We start from the raw sequence: 23,963 nt of genomic DNA on the forward strand, positions 1-23,963 counted from the left end.
GAACATTGCTCCATGTGTCTATTGGCCATTCTTATTTCTTATTCAGAGAAGTCTCTTTTTGTCTTTAGCCCATTTTATTGATGGGGTTGTTGTTCCTTTGAGGATTTGTTTTGGGGGGGCTTAATTTTTTTGAGCTCTAAGTATATTTTAGATATGAGGCCCTGATGTGCATCTAGTAAAGATCTTTTCCCAATTGGTGGGCTTTCTGTTTGTCCTACTATGTCCCTTGTCATATAAAGTTCTTCAGTTTAATGCAATCCCATCTATTCAGCCTTTCTTTGATGTGTTGTGTTTCTGGATCTTTACTTAGGACTAATTTCCTCTTTGAAACCCAGATTTCTTTTTTTTTCTTTTTGCAGAGATATCCGGTACTCTATTAAACCCAGGACGTTGTGCATTCTAGGCAGTGTTCTACCACTGACCTACATACATCCTAATCCTCTGGTCCAGACTGTTCCCTGGGTCTTAAAACCAATATCCACTCAGACTACAGTCCATCTGTCTACATGTGGACAGTCCAGAAGAAGGCAAGTAAAATCAATGCAACTATGTTCAAAATTGGATCCTTTCCATTGTGTGTCCAGGATCTTCCATCCCTCTTAGACTCATCATCCCCTCTCCCTATGCTTTGCTCTACCCTTGGGTCAACCTTATTTCTGAGGATGAGTAACAAAGCCCATGAAATTCACCTCCAGTTACCACCAGAAAACTGGAAGTGGCACTGTGGCTCAAAGTGGTAGAGCAGTAGCCTTAAGCTAAGAGCTCAAGGACAGCACCCAGGTTCTGAGTTCAAGTCCCATGACTGACCAAAAAACAAAACCAAAAACCAAAAACCAAAACCCAAAAAAGAACCCTGTTGCTTTAAAGAAAATTTCTGAATTCTTTCACAGATGCCTGGTAGACTCTGAACTTTCAATTCAAAAGGATTAAGCACTATCTGAATAGAATACACATTGGAACACATTACAACTGGGGTTTTCTCAAATATTTTATTGAGGTAACTTTTCCCAATTTTATACACATATATATGCATTTATATGTACTTAGGAAAGCTAAACAATGTTCTAAGGCACTTGGAATTGTGCACAGCAAAGTATCCTATTATATTATACCACTAGATAGAGCACGAGTTTGCTTCTTAAATAACACAAACACCAATATGAAATAAAAAAGATAATACATAGTCTTTCTTTAAGGTTACAATAGTGGAATACATATACATACGTGTGTTTACTGGTAGATATTTATACGTACATACTATAATACAGTACAGATTAAGGACAACATAAAGAAAAAGTGTCAGGCTAATCAGTGTAATAGTTCCAGTTATTTACACACACAGATCTTCTACTGTGTCAGCTGCAGGAAGTGGGAATCATTAAGTTAATTTGATAATGCTCACAGTGAAACCATTTTAATTACTTTAACCAAAATGTGAAATAACAGAAAAATGCCAAGTGTCTATTATTTTAAAAACCACTCTTACATAGAAAACAAAGCCTACCTTGAATTTTTAGTAAGTATTTAACTTGTGAAATTGGTATAGAATGTTTGAACACATTGGCCCATTTCAAAGCCACATGAAAAAAATACTCAAAACAAAACAAAAAACACGAGTGCTTATCTTTGAAGTGAGGAAAGTGGTTTGACCCTCATTTCACTGATTATTTCCCAATAGTAGCTAGTAATGCAGTAGCAACTTCTCATTGTGGAGATGCTCTACAAATGTAAAGATACAGTCCAATCACAAAAGCACCCAGCAAGGGAGAAGCCCTCAGACTGGCAAGTGGCACATATATTCTTATTGGCATTTTAATATACCATAAAATGGACCTGAGGGTGGAGGGTAGAGTAGCATTCTGCCTCGTTGACTCCTTTCAATTTATTCTCGTTAAAAAAAATACTGCTGTTAAAAAAGCTAAGAATTTTAAAGCACCATCTCTAAGTTTACGATTTGACCATCTTTATTAACTCTATGTTACTCTGCCTTGAGGTTTTCCTTTTTAGGATTTTAATATTTCACATAATTACAGTGGCTAACTTAATTCCATTTACCTTACAAGAATTGAAGGTGCATTGATCAATCCGTTTCAGTGACAAAGAGAGACAGAGAAAGCACGCCTCTGTATTTTTAGCACAGTTTAACCTTGCTTCACGTGGGTCAACTCATCTTGCTTTGTGTGTGACCAACTCTGCAACACGAATATGAACGAGCCCACAGTTTATCCACATTTCCATCATAATACAGAATTCATACATCTTCAAAAGGGTGGAACCACAGGACTGTATTTATACAGGAGAATTCAAATCTGTGTATGTGGATTAAGTCCTTCATTAGAAAGACAAATACAAAATTCTTTGAAACTGGGAGGAGTGTGGAGAGGCAATATAACATTATGGGGTGACTTCCAAGAGCATTGAATTGTTTTAGGTGCATTATTATGAGTCACTGTGTTTTAACTCTTGCAATAACCCTGATGATTGACAAGGACTATGACCAATAGGGTAGTTCTGAAGTAAACAAAACATACAAAACACCCAACTGCTTCATGTAGAAAACCTCTCCTTTAAGTATACACAGGCCAAGGGTGAGTCACTACACCTAATGCCCACTATAATTGCCAGGACTGCTCAGTGAAAACTGCATGCAGGCAGAAGACTTGGAAAAGTGATGGTGGTCTGAGAAAAAGCAAGGAGGTGACACAAGGCTTAGGAAGCGGCACTTTTTCCTGCGTTTTCTCAAATGGCAGCAGTTGGTACTCGGGTAGAGGGGTAATACCCTCCAATGGTGGTATGTGAACAAGGAGGAAGGCTTTTAGGTTTGGTTTTCACAATGACTGGGGATGCTGCTGATGGTCAGTCACAGGGGCCTGGGATATTAAATGTTTGCCATGCATGGGGGCATTTCTGTACAACAAAAATCATTCTGATCCAAATGCGGACAGCACCCCACTGAGAAGCACTGATCAACAGTACTTTGCTGATATGTGTAGCTGCGTTAGCAATGTGGCAAGCTAAATGACATTTTTGGTGTGGTGGTAGTGGTTGTGGTGGTGGTGTATGTGTGTGTTCAGCAAATCTTAGCGTAGCTTAAAATGGCCCTTTTTGGTAAAGATATTAGGTGGGAATAGCTATCACAGGATTTGTTTGCCAAAAAATCCAAAGTAGCCAATGGATTCTCTTAATTTGTGAAGACCCCCGACTTCAAAAAAGCATAGGTAGGCTATGCTTCAGCTGATTTCTTGAAATGCTAATGGTAGTTCACAGTTTCTAAGAGTTTAAGTTGGTTGATTATAAAGTAACTGGGAAGTGAAAATGATAATAGTTTGAGGGGTTTCTACTACCTGTGTTCCTACTAACCTTAGTCACTGTAGAGATGCAAATCCCTCTTTGAAAGTTGGGTTTGAACTATGTAGGGATGTGTTTTCTCTCAGGAAGATGTTCTATTGACTGGATGATTTGCTTTTGGCACTCTTCCCTTCTGGCACATAGTTGAATGCTGAAAGTTCATTTTGGTTTCTCACATACATTGTGTGTGTGTGTGTGTGTGTGTGTGTGTGTGTGTGTGTGTGTGTGTGTATTCCACCAGGAAGCACACAGCAAATACTTTGTAATTGAGAGATTAACCAAGGAGCTCAGGGATAGTTTTATAGACAAACGATACTAAAAAGTTTCTTGTATCAACATACTCTAAGGATTTGAGGAAATAAGGATCTGAGCATTTACTTTTAGTATAAAGGTAGGTTTCACATCACTAGAATTTAGGAATGCCTGGACAATTCTGCTATATTGACCTAGATTCATTTCTCTTGTGTTAGCTGAAATCCATCTGACCGGCACTGAGGAAAGTCCCTTATGAAACACACTGCTAGAACCACTTAAAATGCTAACAGGTGGATGAAAGTTCTGAGCAAGAGAGGAAGAAGGGGAAGTTTTCACTGTTAAAATGCACATGCAAGACTTACTTTCTCAATTGTGCATACAGTAGAAACTTTGAAACTTATGTTTGTCTGACTCTATGAAGTATTGATAGGGTATTTATCAAGATATTCAGTACTAATTTTCTCCTCCAAGTGTAAGCTGATATATATATATATATATATATATATATATATTTAACACTACTAAATATTTTTAAGGTGCCAATCAGTACTGAATGAACTGCAGGATGCAAAACCTGGTGAGTTATGGATCTTAAGGATTTAACTCCTTTTGAAATTTGGTGATTTTCTTTTTGAAGGATGGATCCACTGCTTCTATACTTGCTATGACATTCGGAAGAGACTAGTGACTAGCCTTATTCTGACAATAAGAAGATGAAGATGAAACCAGAATGTCAGCCTTCCTGGGTAAGTCAAAGAGATAGATGTGTTTGTTTTTTTCTTCAGTTCTAACAGCTGTTCAAATGCCAGGACAGTTCCCTGAATTCTGTAGACCTCAGTTAAATCCTGTTTGGAATTAACATAGACTACAGTTAGTATATAAAATGCAAGACACTTCAACAGACCAAAAAATATCAAACAAGCTACCTTAACTGAATGATGATCACCAGAGAACTAATTTTTTTGTATTGATTGATAGGGATGCTGATCAAACCCATTTAGCATATTCTTACTGTATTAATATTAAGGAGCTTTCTCCCTGCTCTATTGTTTTTTAAAAGATGGCATTGGTCCCTCTGGTTTTTATACTCTGTCTAGTTCTTTCCTGGCTGAGACATTCCTGGAGAAGGGTTTATTTCCTTCCCTATCTGAGGGATTCAGACTTGGTCTATGTCAGTTTCACATTATATCTCATGTTAGTGAAAACCTGGAATTGGGTTACAACTGCAAGAGGAAGAGAAATCAGGGTTACAAGTATAATAGCTCAGTGAGAGAACATGTGCCAAACAGGAAAACAAAACCAAGTTAACCAATCTAATTTTGCACACAGTCATTTTCTCCATAGAACAGAAGTGTAGTGGCTAGGTTGCAGAAACATTGGTAGTGAGTAGAGGTGTAACTGTAAAATAGGACTGGTCAGGTAGGAAATCAGAACCTTATTCTGTGAAATACAGTTTATCTCATGAGCCTTTAATTCTTGCTATTTTTTTTAAATTAAAGGTTTATTGTAATAAAGTACTTGGTGACCCTAATTATTTAAGCCAGCAGTGGTTAATTTCTTTTTTACTTTTTAAACTTTTCTAACATACAATTTTAAAGCTTTTCTAACATACAATTTTTTCTACACCAAATGGAAGAAAGGTGTGGGTAGTTCATAAACCTAATATATTATGCAAGAAAAAACAACATATTAATATTCAACTTTTTATGCTGAATGAATCTCACTGGAAGGATTAAAAAATTGTATTTTATGCATTACTAGTGGGAAAAGACTGTTCTTTCCATCAACCAAACAGGAAGTTTCTTGACAAGTATCTTGAGTGACAAAATGATGTTAATGTATCACATTTACCATGAAACAGAGCTCTCATGATTAGAAATTGAAAAACTTCAAAGTTTATAAGGATAGAAGAAAAAAGCAAAGAAACACATTCCTTAGTATTTTTCTCAAGACACTAAAACAACAATAAAGTATTATACAAAAGAATATCTGTAAAAATAAACAAGAACAAAATAATTTTTTATAGCTGGAGTGAAACACAAGAACTGGGAATGTAGTTCAGTGGCAGAACTATACTGCAAAACAATGAAACAAAGCAAAAATCCTCAGCCAGAGTCCGACCTATGGGACATGCATACACATTTTTTTTCAAAGCCAAAGAATATCTTTATTAGTGAAATGGTGACACAGAAAGCAGGCTGATTTTATGAATGCATGCAGCTGAGTGCACCAAGAGGTGTAATAATACCAGTTACTTTTCTTCCTTAAAAAATGGTCCTGCCTTTTTATCATAAGTAAATTGGGGCTATTTTTTTAACTTCTAAATAGGAGAATCCAATTTTAAATGGTTCTTCAGAATACTAATGAATGGGGGAGGAAAGCAGGAAGGGAAATATCAATTAACCCAACATTTAAAATGTTTACACTTTGGGACTGAAAGTAAGAAATCATAGTCTTTCCCATTCAGAACTAGAAACAATTCAGAAAATTCTATTCTAGCTTCTAGGAATATTACATATCCTGGGCATTTTAGATAAAAGGGGTACCAAATAATTGCGAGAGAACAATGAAACACAAGCGAGTATTTACAGATTGGTAGAAGTATGTGGAAGCTCTGCTTGGACTGGCAGAGAAGAGGACAATAGCAGAAGGATGCTGGTGTAAACAGTACTGACTGTAGCTCCCTGGGAACCCAGCTGAATGCTCACCTGACTCGTCCTCTTCCATTGAAAGCAAATACTATATTTATAGATACGATCTGCAGGCTCTTCATATACAAGGTAAAGTTTTCCTCACACACAATTTACCCAAATTTACTGTGTTTTTTTTTAAAAAACCCATATGGTTGATTTTAATAGCAGCAACCCAACTTTATATAAATGCAGCATTGAAAAAATACTAGGTCCTTTTCATTGTCCTTCAGAACTAACAGCCAGCAGCACTTATGTGTACCTGGCTTATACAAAGGGTCTCGTGATTGTCGATATGATCTTGCTTAGATCAAATAGAAACTTTTTGACTAGCTGCTTGACTCCAGATACTCAAGATAGGGTAAGCCCAAAAGATTTATTTGTGAAGTCTGTATCAGTTTTATAGGGTTACATTACATCTAACTGTATGCCCTGTCCTGCTATCCTGGTAGAGGGCCGAGTAGGAATAGGTATGTAAAAAATGTCAAGTGAATATAGCTGAGCTATGCAAAGCATGCAACAAAATTTCAATGAGCATGCTTGGTAAGAGTTGGTAGAAGCTTCTTGCATTTAAGAAAAAGAGGCATGAACACATTCAGACATATTTCTGGCAACTGGATTCACTGGCACAACATAAAATAACGGTACTATACTGTACCAACTTAATGGTGAGACAAGAATGTTCTAGCAAGTCTTGAAGGAATCTATATCAGTGGTTAGATTCCCAAATCGCTTAAGTTCTCAAATACCAAATGCCCGCTTCAAAAATACATTTGTGCTTTGCTTTTTCTTCATTAACATAATGAAATATTTTCTTTTTCTTTCTGATTTTCAACTCCCACCCATTGGCAGTGCCCAGCAATTGCAATCTTCATTTTTCTTTAAACTACACACTCCATACCATTTGGCTTTCTGGTATTAGGGAGCCACTGATTGTCTTCTGCTCATTTTCTTTGATGAAAACTCCTGATGAAGAACAGCTCATGTAACCATAGTGTCTGTCCCTTACCATCAATTCACATTCTGGGCAGCAAGGCTAGTTGCACCTTTTCTGTTGCTTACGGACCCCATCTGGGTGATCCAGGAGAAGGATGCTTTCGAACAAAGCTGAGTTCCTTGGCCACAATTAAGCAGAAACACACACATTCACATCTCAGTGCAATATCAGGTTTTTCCAGAAGCAGGGCTTCCAGTAAGGATGATCAATCAATTTCCAAGCAGTCCCATACTTCATTATGGGCGATGGAACCTAGAGCAAAAAACAGTTATGGTGAGTCCTTGGTATGTAGCATGCAGTACAATGCACTGAACAAGGTACGGTCATGTTGATAGGAAAAGCCGCACTAGATGTTCCCTGACAGAATTACTGTGAATAGTTGTTGTCATAACAGAAGACCGTTAGACACATGATGTTGGAGAGCAGAGAGAATCACCTAAAAGATTCCTGGTTGATACTCAGTTCAGAGAGCAAGCCAGACTAAATACTGCTATTTTTGTGGGTCACTTTCTCATTCATATTAAATGGAGTGAGATGTTACACCGATGGCTTTGGTTACACCTAGCCTGCAAATATAAAAGGCAGACAAAAATAGACAACCATTTTGTTAGCTTTAGCATCTTACCATCTCCTGCTGGTGACTCCAAATTAGCTTTTCCACATCTAGATTTGGAAATACTCACTGGGCATTTCTACCAGGATAGTCTACAAGTAACTTATAAAACATGTCAATAACTATACAACTTTAGTTAGCCTCCATTGGTACTTTCTATCTTGTTCAATGGTTTACTGTTTAAAGTATTAACTCCTAGAGTTGCAAGTCCTTTCTCATCTTTGTTCTTCCTTTCCCATGTATCATTAAATCCTGCCAGGACTGCTTGTCAGAACCATTAAAGCCTTCACTGTCTAGTGCTGGCATTACTGTCACAATTTGCTTGCTAGCCAGAGGGCTGGCTTATTTTCCTTCCAAGAGGGTTCTTGAACATTCCTGCATTTGTGCAGCTTGTGCGTTTGAGCACACTGTCTCTTCTAACAATGCAGTTCCCTCACTCCATTTCCCATCTGTGCTTTCATTGTTAAGGTCAAGGTCAAGAGCCGTCTTCTCCAGTATGCTTTCTGTGATCAAGCTCTTCAGCCAGCTCCGTGTTTCCACCTTTAAGCAGCTCTGCTTAACCTCGCCAACCCTGTTTTCAAATTGCTTTCCCTGTCCCAGGCTCCATACCATCCCTAGCCTTTTCATTGTGAAATACAGATCCCACTTGGATTCAGAATTGTATTCTTTCCATTCTTTACAAAATATAGTTGTTTTTTTTTGTTTTGGTTTGGCGCTATGATTTAAAGCTCTTCAGTTTGTTTTCAACATAGTGTCTTGTACATCTCATTGTGACAATGGCTCATCCTGTATCCTTATTTCAGCATTTTGTTATTTCCCTTCTCCTCCCCAAATTAGAAAAATATATACACAGAATGCAGAACATTGGAATCAAATACAGTGACAACAGGGGCTGTACCATGGGGGAAGAACACACAAAGAAACACACAAAAAATCACTTTACAACTTTGCTGGGGGGAGGGGGAAGGTGTTGGAGTGGGAGAGGGGAGGGAGGAGTTGGGGAGTTGGGGGAGAAAAGGGATGGTAGGGGAAAAATAAAGGAGGGGGTAACAATGCTGGATACCTAATGGGATCATTACCTTGTTCATGTAAGTGTAACCCCTCTGAACAGTATCTTTACAATAAAAAATATATATTAAGAAAAAAATAAAGCCCTTCAGAGTGGGGCTTACCATGTTTCTATCACTTCTCTTTAGTATGCAAATGCTAGTCATTAGCTCCCACAATGCTTTGTGTACACATTCTGTCTTCCACTCATCTTTTTTCCCATCTCCAGTTTGCAAGGTCTCATTCTCTGCGGTCCCTAAACTCTCTCATTTTCATCTCTTCAGGAAGCACAGAAGCCAGTTGTGCTTCTGTAGTCTCTGGCACCTGCCAGCTACTTATCACATGCTCTTTGTGCAGGAACTTTGCTGCTAGACCAGGAGAAGATAAGAGAACACCATTCTCATTCACTTTTCCATATTCATGGAAATGTACTATCTGGCACAAGGTTGTTCCTTCCCTTCCCTCCCTTTCCTTCTTCCCTTCCTTCCTTCTTTCCTTCCTTCCTTCCTTCCTTTCCTTCCTTCCTTCCCTTTTTTTTTTTAGCAGTACTGGGAGTTTTGAATTAAGAGTTATTTTATTGCTGGTGTTACTTGAGCCATACCTCCAGTCTTGTTTTTTGTTTTTTTGGTGCTGGTCCTCGGGCTTGAACTTGGGTCCTGGGCATGGTTCCTGAGATTCTTTTGCTCAAGGCTGGTGTTCTAGTACTTGAACCACAGCATACTACTTCTTGCTTTTTCTGGATATTTTATTAGAGATAAGAGTCTCATGGACTTTCCTAGGGGTGGTTTTGAACCTCAATCCTCAGATCTCAGCTTCATGAGTAGCTAGGATTACAGACATGAACCACCAGCACCCAGCTAGTCCTATTTTCTTTTTTTACTAGTTATTTTTAGGATAACATCTTGCTTCCTGCCCAGAAACATGACTGAGCCATGACAGGCTGACTTTTATACTTGTTGTCACTGAAGTTACAGCACATGTTACCATATCTAGCTTCCTTCCAGAAGATAGAATCTTACAGGCTTTTCTGCTCAGGCTAGCCTGGATCAACATGCTCTGCATCTCAGCCTTCCACAAGCTTTGGATGACAGGTGTGAAACACTGTGTCCAGCTATATACTAAGAAGTGGTGTGTTGAACTTTTGTACCTGGGCTGGCCTTGAACCATGATCCTTGCTTTCTTGGTAGGATGACAGGTGTGAGCTTCTGACACCAAGCCATGGTGTATCATTTCTTTTCCCCCACATGATATACATTTACAAAGTGTGACCATGTTAAATTCAAGGAAAACTGAAAGATATAAGAAGAGACCAGATATGACTGGTCCTAAGTTAATTACTGCAGGAGCTGCCTAAGGGGTACATGGGACTTCTCACCTTCTGCTGCATGTTTGACTTCCCAAAAGTTAAAATAAAAAGAATATATATATATAGTGAGCTTTCCCAAACTAGTAAGTTGTGGTTAAAACAGGAGTATGTCCATCAATGCAGTGACATCCTTAGGTAGTGCCCCTCACTCGGGGACACTGTTGTGACACTCGGTCACACAAGCATTGCCTATATTGCAATACATAGATATAATATATTCCCAATGGAGGTGGGAGCCCCAGGATCTCTGATGACACAAGACAAATGCCTTGTACCTGCGAAACACCCCCTCCCCCACCCCATCTAATTTAGCAGTGATTTAGGCCTCTTCAATTTTGCTGAGCTTTGCACACCAAACATTCAATTCCACATCTTCAGATGTTTTTTGGTTCTGGATTCAAGGGTCAGATGTAGGGTAACCTGATACGAGGTGCTTTCTCTTCCTATTGGGAATGTTTATGGGGGGAAAGAAAGTAAATGAAAGATCTGGTTAAGCAAAGAGCAAGTAAAATTGTGCAGGGAAACCCAGCATTTTTCTGGATTGTAGTCTCCTTTTAGATTCACAAACCTAGCATGGACACTATGAAGAGGTTTTTCCTCTTTACAGGCATCATTTGCCCGGGGGTTCTTCCAGAAGATAATTAGCATCTCTGGTTTGCACTAGAAGGAGACAGCAGAGCAGAGAGGTGACCAGTCAGTACTGTAGTTACAATCATGTGCAGACCAAGACTGTACCAACTTATTTTTTAATTTATTTTGTGGTAGTGGGATTAAATTCAGGGCCTTGTGCTTGTCAGGCAAGTGCTCTACCACTTGAGCTGATACCTCCCAGATCTTTTAGTTTGTTCATCAGATAGGGCCTCAAGCTAACTGCCCAGGCTGACCTTGAACTGCCATCTTCTTGTTTATGCATCCTGAATAGCTAGGGTTATAGGGGTGAGCCACCATGCCTGGATTATAGCATCTTTTTATACAGACTGTGCAGATTTGGTCAACACGTGAAATTAGGCATCTTATCTTCATATTCAGCTCTAAAATTTTACAGTTGGAAGTACTAAAATGTGAATTATTATTAAATTTGTTACTATTCAGTGGTTTGCATTCATTTACCTTCTGGAAGGTTTGTCTGTGTGACCGAATGACAAGTTGGCTTTAGGCTTTGTCTGTGGAGCAATAAAGACGTACTCTGCCCTAAGGATAGTTAAACTGTCATCCCCTCTTTTTCCAGAACTTTCTAGAGACTTAAATTTGAAAATACTTACATTTCTTACTCTTAAAACTAGAATGCTTTTCCACCCTTGTGGAACAGAACGTTGAGAGGGAGTGAATGGGATAGGGGGCAAGAAAAAGCTATTTTTTTAAATCACAGAATTCAGATGAGGACAACTATTTTCTTTGTTTCCCCACAAGTTACCAGGAAATATTGACTCATTTTTCTATCCATTCAATCTCATAATAAAAGAGTAAAATTACTCACAAATATAAAACTTCACTTCACTGAACTTTCTTATTTGATATTTACTGAGATCCTCAATAATTCTTTTCCCTTTTCTTTTAAAAAAGTTTCACTACTGTGGCTCATTGGCTTCTATTGAGCAAACCAAGAGTTTCCTAAACATAGCTGAGAACTCAGGCCACGAGCTGCCTGGGCCTGGACCTTCTTAATACTGTGCACAGCTTGCAATATTTTCCAACTCTTCAAGTTTCTGTTGAGGTACAAGTAAATGGGGGTACCCAGGAAAGTCAGTACCACTACCTATCCAGCCTTCTTGCTCCTCTGTGGAGGTCCTTCATGATTTTATACTGCAGTTCCAAGTACAGTCCCTCTGAGACCATTTTCTGATAAACCACACTTACCTAGGTTATCTATAAATCCATAGAGGATGATAATAACTCAACAGGTCAGAGAATAACATCATTGCTGAAGAAACTTCTATGTATGTGTATACGTGTAATAATTTCGCATTTAAAACACATGAAGAGAAAACAGTCTCATGTTTCTACATCTGGAAAGGTAACAAGGTGTGAACAGGGCAAATAGTGACAGCTCCCTCCTATGTTGGCCCTTGCCACCCATTAACCAACCAGGGCAAGCAATGTTATCAGCCTTTTGCATCTTCCAAAGAGACACCAACAAAGGAAGCTATGTATGGGAATACACAGTACTCCTTCATACCTCTCTATGTGGGAGCCCTCTCTGGGAAGTGTTACATGCCTTGAATCTACAGGGAGCATGGAGGTTTAGGGATAGCTTAAACGGTACAAGGCAATAGAGTCTGCCACTAATTAGAAGGCAGTAGAGCTGCTGTGTAGCTAGGTTACATTTAAAGAGCTAGGTTATCCTTCACAGGCTGTTTACATCCCCGCCCCCAACAAGATGTCTGGATCTAAGAGTACTACTGTCTTTTACATGAGCAATAGCTCAGTGCAAAGCATCATCATAATTGTATATTATTTTGATTAGGAACAGTACTCTTTACTCCAAACTTTTTCCTTTTAAAAGAACGACTGAAAACATCTTGAAAAATCATAGCATGATTTTTATATCTCCAGAGCCAAAAATACTTCCCAGATGGAATGCAGTACTAATGATGTCAGATAAATTAATGGAAAATAGCAGTAGACATTTGCTTTATTGCCAAGTTCTGAAGACTACTAAAGGTATGTTTATTTTGGTGATATGAATATTTAATTTTTCCTGATCTAAAAAGACATTTTAAGAGGGCTAATCAATATGTATTTTTTTGGAAATCTTTTGCAGTTTGCCCTTGATATTAGCTGTTATTCCCCAAAGCTTATCTACTTGCATCTATTAATACTTACTTCAATAATGAGGATATCAACACATTATTTTGTGGGACACATTAAGAATAGTCTCAATTTCTCTAATTAATACAGAGAAATAGACATACAATTCTGAAAGCGAAAGAATATCCTATCAGATGTAAAAAGATCATGTACTCTAATTAAATAATATGACACAGGGATGAACGACCCTCTTATTAGAATATAATCAAGGATCCAGGAAACTGGCCCATGTGTATGCTAAAAGAGAATTTTACATCTCGAGGAAGTAAATGGCGTTGAGACAACCAATCATATACAGAGAGTAGAGTTACTTTACTTTTTTGAATATATACAAATAAATGCCCAATGGATAAAATTCCTAAGAGTAAAGAAGCATATATAAAAGTGGAAAATGGTACTTTTATAATTTTGGCCTTCTTCTGTAAGATACAATATGATGTGGTAAAATATAAGAACATAGCTTTTGATATGTAAACAGAAGATCATTAAAACAATTAATAAAGGAGAAAAATACAGTGACATATGTAGTCCAGGGTGAACAGCCATAATATCTAAGGAGGCTTTACTAATCATCTAAAAAAGAAAATCAGATGAAAAAATAAAAAGTGAATGGTTAATAAAATGTGTTGTTCGATCTCATAGAAATCAGTGAGAGTACCATTGTTTATATTGTACACTATCAATTTTTAGAATCTTTCCTTTAGAATGTGAATCTCTCAATCACTCCCCTAACTCAACTGCTAATGAGCCAGCCAGCATGTTCATACACACTGATTCAGTAAACTATGTGCTCTTTTTGGAAGCTAACAGAGTAGTATGTTTAAAGTGTTATACATATCTCCAGATGGGTAGGTAGGTAGGTAGGTAGATAGATAGATAGACAGACAGACAGACAGACAGGTAGACAGAGACAGGCAGACAGATAGACAGATCTCTGCTGAGAATTCCACATAAATACTCACACACCTACACAGATATAGGATAAAATTAAGGTAGCAGTCTTTTGATAATGAAAAGCTAATTTCATGTCATAGTTCATAGTCATGTCATAGTTCAGCAATTTATCAATGATACACTGTTTATATGTGTGAGAGAGGGTGTATATAAAAACGTGTATATACTCAAATGTATACATTTGAAAACAGTCCAGATTTATGATCTGCATCAATATTTTCCCAGTCTTACTTGTGAGAGTGCTACCGTGGGTCTGAAAGAAGTGAAAAGGATTTTTACTTTAAATACTGTAATTAAATATATAAATATGTATATATTTTGTTGTTGTTGTTGTTGTTGTTTTTGGTCATGGGGCCTGAACTCCGCCTGGGTGCTGTCCCTCAGCTCTACAGCTCAAGGCTGGCGCTCTACCACTTGAGCCATAACACCACTTCAAGCTTTTTCTGCTTATGTTATGCTGAGGAATTGAATCCAGGGCCTCGTGCATGCAAGGTAAGCACTCTACCACTGAGCCACCTTCCTAGCCCCTAAATATATTATTTTGTATGTAAACATACATGTGTAAAAGAAATGTCTCTGATTCCTACCTATCACCTAATTTTGTTGTATTTGTTCATAGACAGAAACAGTCAAAAAAGGCCTCTTTCAGGATAAATATCTCCTTTTCATGAAATGAGAACTTTCATAGCAATACATTGTTTTTAAATTGATTCTTTGCTGCTGCAATTTATTCTCACATCATGCTATCAAATGGAAACATGGTTATCAGAGACCCTGATTTCCAGGAAGGCAATGCAGAAGTAAATGTCCTGAATCACAGAGTAGGTGGAGTGGAGCCCCAGCAGCTCTGGGATCAGGACACAAGGATACAGACACTTGCCATTTTCTCAATTGCCTGGAGGCCCCGACCAGTTCCGTCACCATAAATATCCTGCTGCCTCGTTCTGATTTACTTCACTGAATAGTGCAACCTTAGGTGTCACATATTAGAAAGAACTTTCCCCTGACCCACAAATGTTAGCAAGAATAGAAGTCTGGCTTGACAGGGCATGTGAGTGATCCAAGAGTAGATTATGATGGGATAAAGCCCTCAGTAAGAGAAAAATGATACCTTCTGGTTGGTGGAAGCCCTGCTTGCAAATACAAACCAACAGCTAGGCTCTGGTGGTTCCCGTGTCTAATCACAACGGCTCAAAAGTCTGAGATCTGAGGATCCTGATTCAAAGCTAGCCCATGAGCCTCTTCTCTCCAATTAACCAGCCCCAAAAACTCAGAACCGGAGGTGTAACTCAAGTGGTATGAGTGCCAGCTTGAGAGAACACAACAAAACAACAAATAAGAGCATAAGGCGAGGCCCTGAGTTCAAGCACTAGTATTAGCAAAAAGGAAAAAAAAATACAAACAAGTTATAGAGAAAACAAACAGATGAAGAAAGAATATGCCTAAGATAAAGAGGTTTTATCTGTGTGCCGGGAATAGCTAGGGAGCATATTGTAATTACAGAGGCCTGCTGTGGAGTTTATAGATGGAGTCTGCTGTTATCTAATGTTGGACTACTTGCTTTACCCATGATGACTTGCAGTTCCATATAGACCATTCCAGGAACCACTCCAAGGTCAGGTGAACCACATGCATGGGGCTGTCCTAGAGGCCACCTCTAGCTTAGGCATCAGTATTGGTTTTCTGAGAAGACATAGCATGGTCTTCCTCTTCTTGTGATCACTTGTGTTGGTATTATTTTTATCAATTTAATTTCTTTTTTTTTTTTTTGCTTATGTGGTGCTGAGGAATCAAACCCAGGGCCTCAGGCATGCGAGGCAAGCGCTCTACCACTGAGCCACCTTCCCAGCCCCTATCAATTTAATTTCTAAAGATCTGATTTCTGTGCACATTTCTAGGAACCTTCCTGTTATGATACAGTAAAGCACATACACCTGTGAGACTGAAATAAACAGAACAGCTGTCGAATGTGTTGGGGTGGGGGGAGGAGGGAAAGCAGACAATGTGATCGCTCAAGTCCTTTCTGGTTTTAGTACCAAAGCATGCTGGGAGGAAAAACAGCACGTTTATGAGTTGCTATGGTTATGATCTGAAGTGTCTTGTAAAGATTCATGTATTAAAAGTGTTTGTCTTCAGCTTGGCCCTATTAGGAGAACTTGAAGGAGGGGGCCTAATGGAAAGACTTTCGGTCATCGAAGTTGTACCCTAGAGAGGGGTTGTAGGCTTAGTCTCTTCCTCTTCCTCTCACAAGGTGAGTGGTTTTGCTGTTTATTGCTACCATGTGGTGCTGTCTCACCACAGGCCCCAAAGCAACAAGGCCAACTAACCATGGGCCAGAACCTCTAATGCTGTAAGCTCAAACAAATGCTTTTCTCTGTCTACTATTTATCTCAGGTGTTTGCTACTGTCACAGATCATTTGAGTAACAGCATAGTGCGTTGTGGTACTGGTAAAAACTTGATTCCTATTTTAAGTTGCATCCTGTGAAAAGTCCATTTCCATCCTAAGTTCTGTCTGCCGAGCTCAGAGCAAAAACATAAACACCCATGGTAATGATTACCAATATCTGTTCTGGGCACAGAACTTCAAGTTCAGTGACATAGATGATTATCATATAATTAAATAAAATTATCTTTTCTCACCGATATCATTGACTTAGGTTACTGGTAAAAGGAAATAAGGATGAATGTCTATTAGGTAGTTCTGTTAAACAGTTTTCAAAGTCTTAATTGTGACAAGTTAGACTTACTACAAAAAGTACCATATCAAAGCCTTTTCATTGCATCTTATCTACCTACCTTGTAAACTGCCGACTCTCTTCGTGAACTTCCATTTCTGTGCTTTTAAATTCATTTAGTTCTTTCCTTATTGCTGCCTACACAGAGGGGAAAAAAAGACAAGTAGAATGATTATGTAGGTCGTGTATTTCCTGAGTCTACACACCATTAGTGAAGCAGAATTTTTTTTAAAAGAAATGTCTGAGAATAGGATTCCTAATTTCTACCAGGTAATAAATACAATATATTACAAGTTGGGCACCTCCAATCTGAAAACCTGAAATTAGAAATGCACCAGAATCTGGAATTTTTTGAGTGCTAATATGAGGTCACAAGTGGAAAATTCCACATGTGCCCTCATACAGCTGTTGCAAGGTGAAGGTACAGTAAATAATGCTGTGGAAAAATGATCTTCCGGCTATGCATATAAGGTATACATAAAACACAAATGAACTTGCTTATACTGTCCTGGGGATCAGATCCAGGACCAGTCATTCCAGGTAAGTGCTCTACCACTGAGCTACACCCCTAGCCCCATACAAGAATTTTGGGCTCAGACTTAGCTCTCATCCCCACATCCCATTATGTGTATGCAAATATACCCAAATCTGAAAATTATCCCCTATCGGCAACCCTTTCAGGTGAGGGTGAATCAAGGTGTAAAGCCAAACTAAAAACTCCTTTGAACAACTAACCTATGCTTTTACAAGGTGAAAACTAGAACCTTGTGGTATTGAGGGAGAGGGCAGGGAGGTCAAGGGAGATGGGTAGGTGAAGGGAGCGAGGAAGGGGTGGGCAAATGCAGGCAGCATATTCAATGTATATATGTAATAAGTGGGAGAATTGAAGGAATGGGTGGGGTTGGGACAGCTGGGGGAGAAAGATGAAAAGGAGGTGACACAGATTAAGAGACATAGTACTCATAAACGGACATGTTGAGCTGTGACCCCTGAGTACAACAACTTAAAAGATAATCAAAAAATAAAATCAGGATAGATTGCTTTCAGTAGTCTTTCACAAGGAGCAGAGAAGGCTAGACTCCTGGTCTGGATTTACTCACCTCCCTCTCTCCCCTGCCACCTCCACGAGCCTAAGAAATTTTAGGGCAGGAGCTTTCCATGAAACAATATTATGTTCCCAGGAAACTTCTTCATTTGGTCCCACCAAAACAACATGGCTTTTGACTAGCTGCCGCAAAGCTACTAGAAAAGCAGTCGCAATTTATTCTTTAATATTGGAAGTCTAAACAGACAGAACTTAAAATTTCAGTCCTTCACTTAAAGCTACCCAAGGAAAACATCAAATAGGATGCCTTCATATTTAAAGAACACATGACTCGTACCATGTAAATTTTATGACCACAAAGAGATGCCTATGCTGCTGTTCAGAATGAGAAGCTGACACATTCAGCCACACATTAATCTTAGTGACCTATTAACAAATAGTGGCAGGATCATGCATAGCTTTTGGTTTCAGTTTTTGGCTTATTTTAAATATGTGTGTGTCTTTGGGTGTATACACATACAAATATGTATATGTGTCTTATGTATACCTATATAAATCCTGACTGAGAAAGCCTTCTTCCAGGTTTGACTACGTAATTAAAGACTAAGTAATTAAAAACTAGCTTTTCTCTGAGACTTAGCTACAGAACTACACTGGCATTATAAATACTATCACTGAATTGGCTTCCATGGTCAGAGGCAGAAAAGTGCTAGAATATTGGGTGAGATCTGCAATGCGGAGGGTGATCAGGTGGAAGGTGAGTAAGGAACTTGGGAGAAAGTAGTGCAATCAATGAGATGGCCACTGGAATGCTTGCCTTGTCTGCAGGTGTCAACCTGGCCCAGGGCTTGTCTGCCCGGCGGTCATAGTCAGGAGAATCGGTGACTTCCACATACTCATTAAATCTCAGGATCCTTCGAGCTTGGAGCTCCGCCACCGTGGGTCTCAGACTGAGCTGCAGGAGGGTGGGTGGAAAAGATACATCAGTAAAACTGTTTATAGTCTTGTGGTGGCAAGTTTTTTCTTTTTTTCTTTTTTAACAGACAACACTTTAAAGTTATGGTTAAATAAGGTCACTTTCAAAAAAAAAAGGCAGTGGTGTCTTGGGAATTTGTAACGAGAACTAGAAAGCAGCGTGCCCTCATTTTTAAGACTATAAAAATCGTCGTCGTTAGATAGGTCACCGTGTTTGGCAGTAACCATCTACGTTATGTTATTTTCCTGCCAGCGCTGAGATCAAGGCCTGGCTGTCATCCCTAACACAGGCACACACAGTGACCCACACACAGCAGCACGCCTGCTCCAGCGTGGCTGAATGATCAAGAAAAAAACTGTGAAACTTTTAGAAACATGAATTAATTCGCGTCCCAATCCTCATCCATGAAAGCTGTCCACTCAGAAATGTCTTTTAAGACCTAGAAAGGTCTAGCAAGGGTGAGCCCGCAGCCTTCCTTGCCAGCAAAACAAGGATCCAGGACCCATGCTGGCAATGACCTTTAGCTCGCAAAGTCAACTTGCAGGACAGGAGAATGGGATAAGGAGGAAGAGTTGCTGGAGAACCATACCTCCTTGCCAACTTTCTGATACTCAGACCACTAGGGTTTATTCTTGTGGCCTTTGTCCCAATGCAATTTCTCATTATATTGAATCTAGCCAGTCCTTTGCTTTCCTTTCTTCGGCTAGTCTCAAGTTCAAAAGAGCCAACACAATTATGAGGACTGAAAGCAAGATAGCCTCCTTGGTCGACAGGCATCAACGTGCCCTGCTATGTCAGAGTACCTCCTCCTGGCCCTCCTCATTTGAGATGTCCAGGAGTATGTACACACAGGTGGACAGACTTCTCTTTTACCCACAGGGCCCACACGTGCGTGTGCACTCACACACACAATATCCAGGCAAACTATTTCCTTTTTAGAGGAGATAGTAATTTGTATTTGCATGGGCTCAGAGATAGATGGTACATTGTGCATACATGCTCAGTAGTCAAAAGCAGTCTCTTTCTTGGTCCTCAGTCTACTCCTGAGTAAAACCAGAGTGAAGCAAAGTCAACACTCTACTATTCAAACCATTCCAATCCAAGGATTCCCAGAAGCCTGAATCTGTACCTGGAGCCCACCTAAGCGGGGCTAGGGTAACTTCAGCCCTTTCTGCCTTTCCAGAGCCCTGGTAGCTAGGCAACCTAAGTATTCTGTTATATTCTTAGATGCTACCCATTCTATACTGCTGGATCCTTGCTGCATCTCTTGGGCAAGTGGAAATAAGGAGTAGCAAGGAGAGAAATCCTTGTGCTTTAAGGTCTGGCCAGGTGGCAGCGCCACCGGTCAGTGGCCACTGATTTCTGATCTGATAACAGATCAGAAATGCTCCACCTAGTCTTCCCTTCAGAACTATGCCAGCCATAGGGTAGATGCCAGTGCTATAGATTCACATGCGTCATGGCAGGGAGGGCTCAACGGTGGGACAAGTAGGAGCAAGGGAGAAACAACAGGCACTGTTGAGTCATGGAGGAGCCCAAGTGGGTTGGGGAAAAGCTCAATGCACCCCAGGAGTGCCTCTGGAGCCAGGCAGAAGAGTACTGATGATGCAAAGTCCCAGCTAGCCCTCAAAGATGTGGGTCAGGCCCTGGAAGCTGCGAAGTCCCAGCTAGCCCTCAAAAATGTGGGTTAGGCCCCGCATGCTTGACTCTGGTTGTATTTTAGTCACCCCACCCTTTTTTCCCCCCCAGGAATGAAAGGTATATCTGAAGAATTACTGCAAGGATTTATAATGAAATTTAAAGACTGATAGTGCTTTATTTTTTCCAAAAGAATATTCTTTTGGCAGGGCTCTGGATGAGATTTATATTTTCATACAATGTGGAAACAATTGTCTGAGCAAATTTGTCAATTTGGGTAGCTGTGTGGCAGCCAAACTGGCTGATCAAGCTCACTTAATAAATTACTCCCACTTCTGATAGTGGTAAATCTTCAGTAGTCACAGGGTATTTATTTAATTTATCCGAGACTAAATGGAAAACGAGAACAGTGTAAAAGTTACTTTTTAAAAATGGAAATATATTTATATGTATTGAAATTTTAATAATTGTTCTCTGAATGGAAGATTTTTGGTGGTATTTTTTGTTTATTTTTATATTTTTAAAGATTTTCACACAATGCATGAAAATCTTTTGAGTAATAACTTTCCACAGTTAACATAACATGCAAATAAAAAAAGGAACAGTTGTTTTGTTTATTTTTTAATGACTATGATTCTGTAGTAGTCACATAAGAATAATTATGCCTAAGTATTACATTCACATATAAAGTGCAAATTTAAACAAATCAACAAAGTTTATTTCAGAGCATTCAGAATGGCATTACCTTCCGGCTAAGTCTACGTTTAAGTTCCATTTTTGCTTCTTGCTCCTCTTCTTCATTCTTTTCTGTTTGTTTTTGGAGAAAAAGCACAACAACTTAATTACTAGAGAGAAATTTCATCATCAGAAATGCCCATCAGATCACAGGTACTTGATTCTAATACTTATCAAACACCCTGTTAATGTCTTTAAAAGTTATTGTTAAGAGCTGGGTGGCTCATGTCTGTAATTCTAGCTTCTCGGAAGGGTGCTAGCTGAGAATATTGGTCCAAAGCCAGCCTAGGCTGAAAAGCTCTCTTTTCCAATTAACTAGAAAAATGCCAGACTGGAGGCAAGGCTCAAGGGGTAGGACACCAGTTGAGCAAAACAGCTGAGTATGAGGCTCTGAGTTCAAATCCAAGTACTGCCAAAAAAAAATGTTATCTAACCAGATTGTTCCCCTAAAGTTATGACAATGATAAGATCCAAAACTGGGATACTGACAGCCAGGCCACACCTGTAACTGGGAATGTCTAGGTGAACCTTTCACTCCTTGCTTCTGGTTCTTTGTCTGTTTAAACCTATAGCTCATGTCTGTACCCTGAAGATGAATGACAATGGGCTCTACTGATTACCTCTTACTAGCGCTGCCCCTGTTGTGTAATAAATCTGCCTTTCAAAAAAAAACTAGATTATGAAGACTTTGCAAAGCCAGGTGGTAGTATGCATGACTGTGATCCCAGGTACACAGAAAGTGAGAAGGAGATAGGGTTGTAGTCTAGGACCCACCCTTGGCAAAAGCACAAGACCCTATCCATAAAAATAATGAGAGCAAAAAGGGTTTGAAGCGTGGCTCAAGTGGTAGAGCACTTGGCTAGCGAATGTAAGACAAGATTTCCCAGAAAGGTCAGTCAGTCATGTTTGTACATGTAAATCCTTTCTATAAGTGTGTGTGTAAGCGTGTAAGTGTGTGTGTGTGTGTGTGTGTACACATGCGGTGACTTTGCCTTCTTGCATGATTGTTTTATTTTAGTAATTTTAAATCTTTCTGTTTCCTGACTGCCTGCTGTATTCTGAATAAAGATGGACAAGAGACTGTCCATATACTGTTCAAAGATGTTTATTGGTGATCATCGCATGGGCTTTACAGGCACGATTTACCAGAATTCAGATGAAATTTTACTTGGGGATCTGGCCTGCATGTGAAGAATATGAGACATATTAAAAGAGCTAAAAGAGCAAATGAGAACCATCCGATGCATGTCTGAGCTGCTGAGTTCCATTCAAACCCAACCAAAATATTTGATTTGTCTTCCTTGGTTCCCATAGAAGCCGAATGTAAACATTTCTTTGAATTTGGCTTTGAAACCAGAATGTTCTGAATGGGGTTATGGTGTACTGTGGGTAGAAATTATTTATTTTCTTGTGACTTTAACTTTCCTAAGTCTTCTTTTTCCTTAGTGCTTCACCAAGTTGTACAATTGGGTGCTGTGCAACAGATGGAATTTTAAAAAAGGAAACAAACACCCCTTCAGGTTTTATTGGTTGCTTAGTTGAAGAACGTGTGTACGTTGCTTCTTGTACCTTTTCTGTTCTATAAAGTGAGGATAGACTTTAATTCTTAAGATACCAATGCTTATGCAAATTATCTTCCAGTGTGGCGAGGAACTTTACTGAGGGGAAATCATGCTGTGGAAGGGATTAATGAAAGAAAAATCTTTTCTATGGCAAGATAATTATAAGTATTTTAAAAATTCAAGTAATGCAGGGGTGCAAATGATTAAAATACACCACAGGACAAGAGGCAGATGACGTGTCACACAGTGTGTCACACACACTTGTTTATAATTTAGATTTTGTTTGTTTTGACACAGGGTCTTACAATATAGCCCAGGCTGACCATAGAAACAGGTTCTCCAGCCTTAGCCTCCCTAGTACTGGCCCCACAGGTGTGAGGCAATGCACCTGATCTCAGATTTTTCCATGTGTGTGTGTGTGTGTGTGTGTGTGTGTGTGTGTGTGTATTTGTCTTTTCACACCCTTCAATATATGATCAAGATTCAAGTAATTGCCATATATGAATTAGACAAAGCTTGTAGATGGTTAGGTTTACATAATGGATAAATGCCAAAATTGGGGTTTATATGATTAAAACTGGACGGTGGGGATATTAATAATAAAAAAATCACTGAAACATTTTAGTTAATTCTTTCTGTACAGCTGTTATGCTGGGTTTGTTTATTTTTGCAGTCATGGGGCTTGAGCTCAGGTCTGGGGTGATGCCCTTGAGCTTTTACTTTTTTTTAATTTTAATTTTAATTTTTTGTGAACATACTGTCCAGAGGGGTTACAATTACATGGGCAAGATAATGAGTACATTTCTTATTAAGCATTGCAGCCTCCTCCTTTGTTTGTTGAGCTTTTTCATTCAAAGCTAGTGTTCTACCACTTTGAGCCACAGCTCTACTTCTGGTTAATTGGAGATAAAAGTTTTTCTGCCCAGGCTGGCTTTGAACCATGATCCATTGATCTCAGCCTCCTGAGTACGTAAGATTTCTGCCTGGGCACCTGGGTGTTATGCTGTATTTTAAGGGTAATTTCAAACAAAACAAGTTAGATATCTAATATATTCCAAAGATAACACATGTTACATTGTTCATTTCTGCAAAGGGAATATAGTTTTGCCTTATTAAGCCATTGTTCAACCAGGTGACAGCCAGTGACCTTTCAAAACAGAAGGGTCAACTGCAGTAGGGAGTTGAGTTCCTT

The 23,963-nt window shown here is 39.2% G+C and overlaps 1 protein-coding gene and 1 long non-coding RNA gene across 2 annotated transcripts in view; one reads left to right on the forward strand and one right to left on the reverse strand.

The window, feature by feature from the left end:
* Positions 1–980: 980 nt before the first annotated feature.
* On the forward strand, positions 981–22,182 carry LOC105993670. Its single transcript, XR_001175476.1, has 3 exons — positions 981–3,066; positions 4,991–4,997; positions 22,162–22,182. It is a non-coding gene; the product is annotated as an uncharacterized LOC105993670 (long non-coding RNA).
* The window catches only part of Phactr2 (phosphatase and actin regulator 2), a 102,602-nt gene continuing 86,093 nt past the window's right edge, over positions 7,455–23,963 (reverse strand). The window contains exons 10-13 of the mRNA XM_013027006.1: positions 21,220–21,281; positions 18,678–18,815; positions 16,877–16,953; positions 7,455–7,542 (exon numbers count right to left, since the gene is read on the reverse strand). Coding sequence (XP_012882460.1) covers positions 7,527–7,542; positions 16,877–16,953; positions 18,678–18,815; positions 21,220–21,281 — 293 coding nt within the window. The 3' untranslated portion in view covers positions 7,455–7,526. The remainder of the gene's footprint in view (positions 7,543–16,876; positions 16,954–18,677; positions 18,816–21,219; positions 21,282–23,963) is intronic.

This window comes from Dipodomys ordii, unplaced genomic scaffold (assembly GCF_000151885.1).
Source record: "Dipodomys ordii isolate 6190 unplaced genomic scaffold, Dord_2.0 Scaffold98, whole genome shotgun sequence".
NCBI lineage: Eukaryota > Metazoa > Chordata > Mammalia > Rodentia > Heteromyidae > Dipodomys > Dipodomys ordii.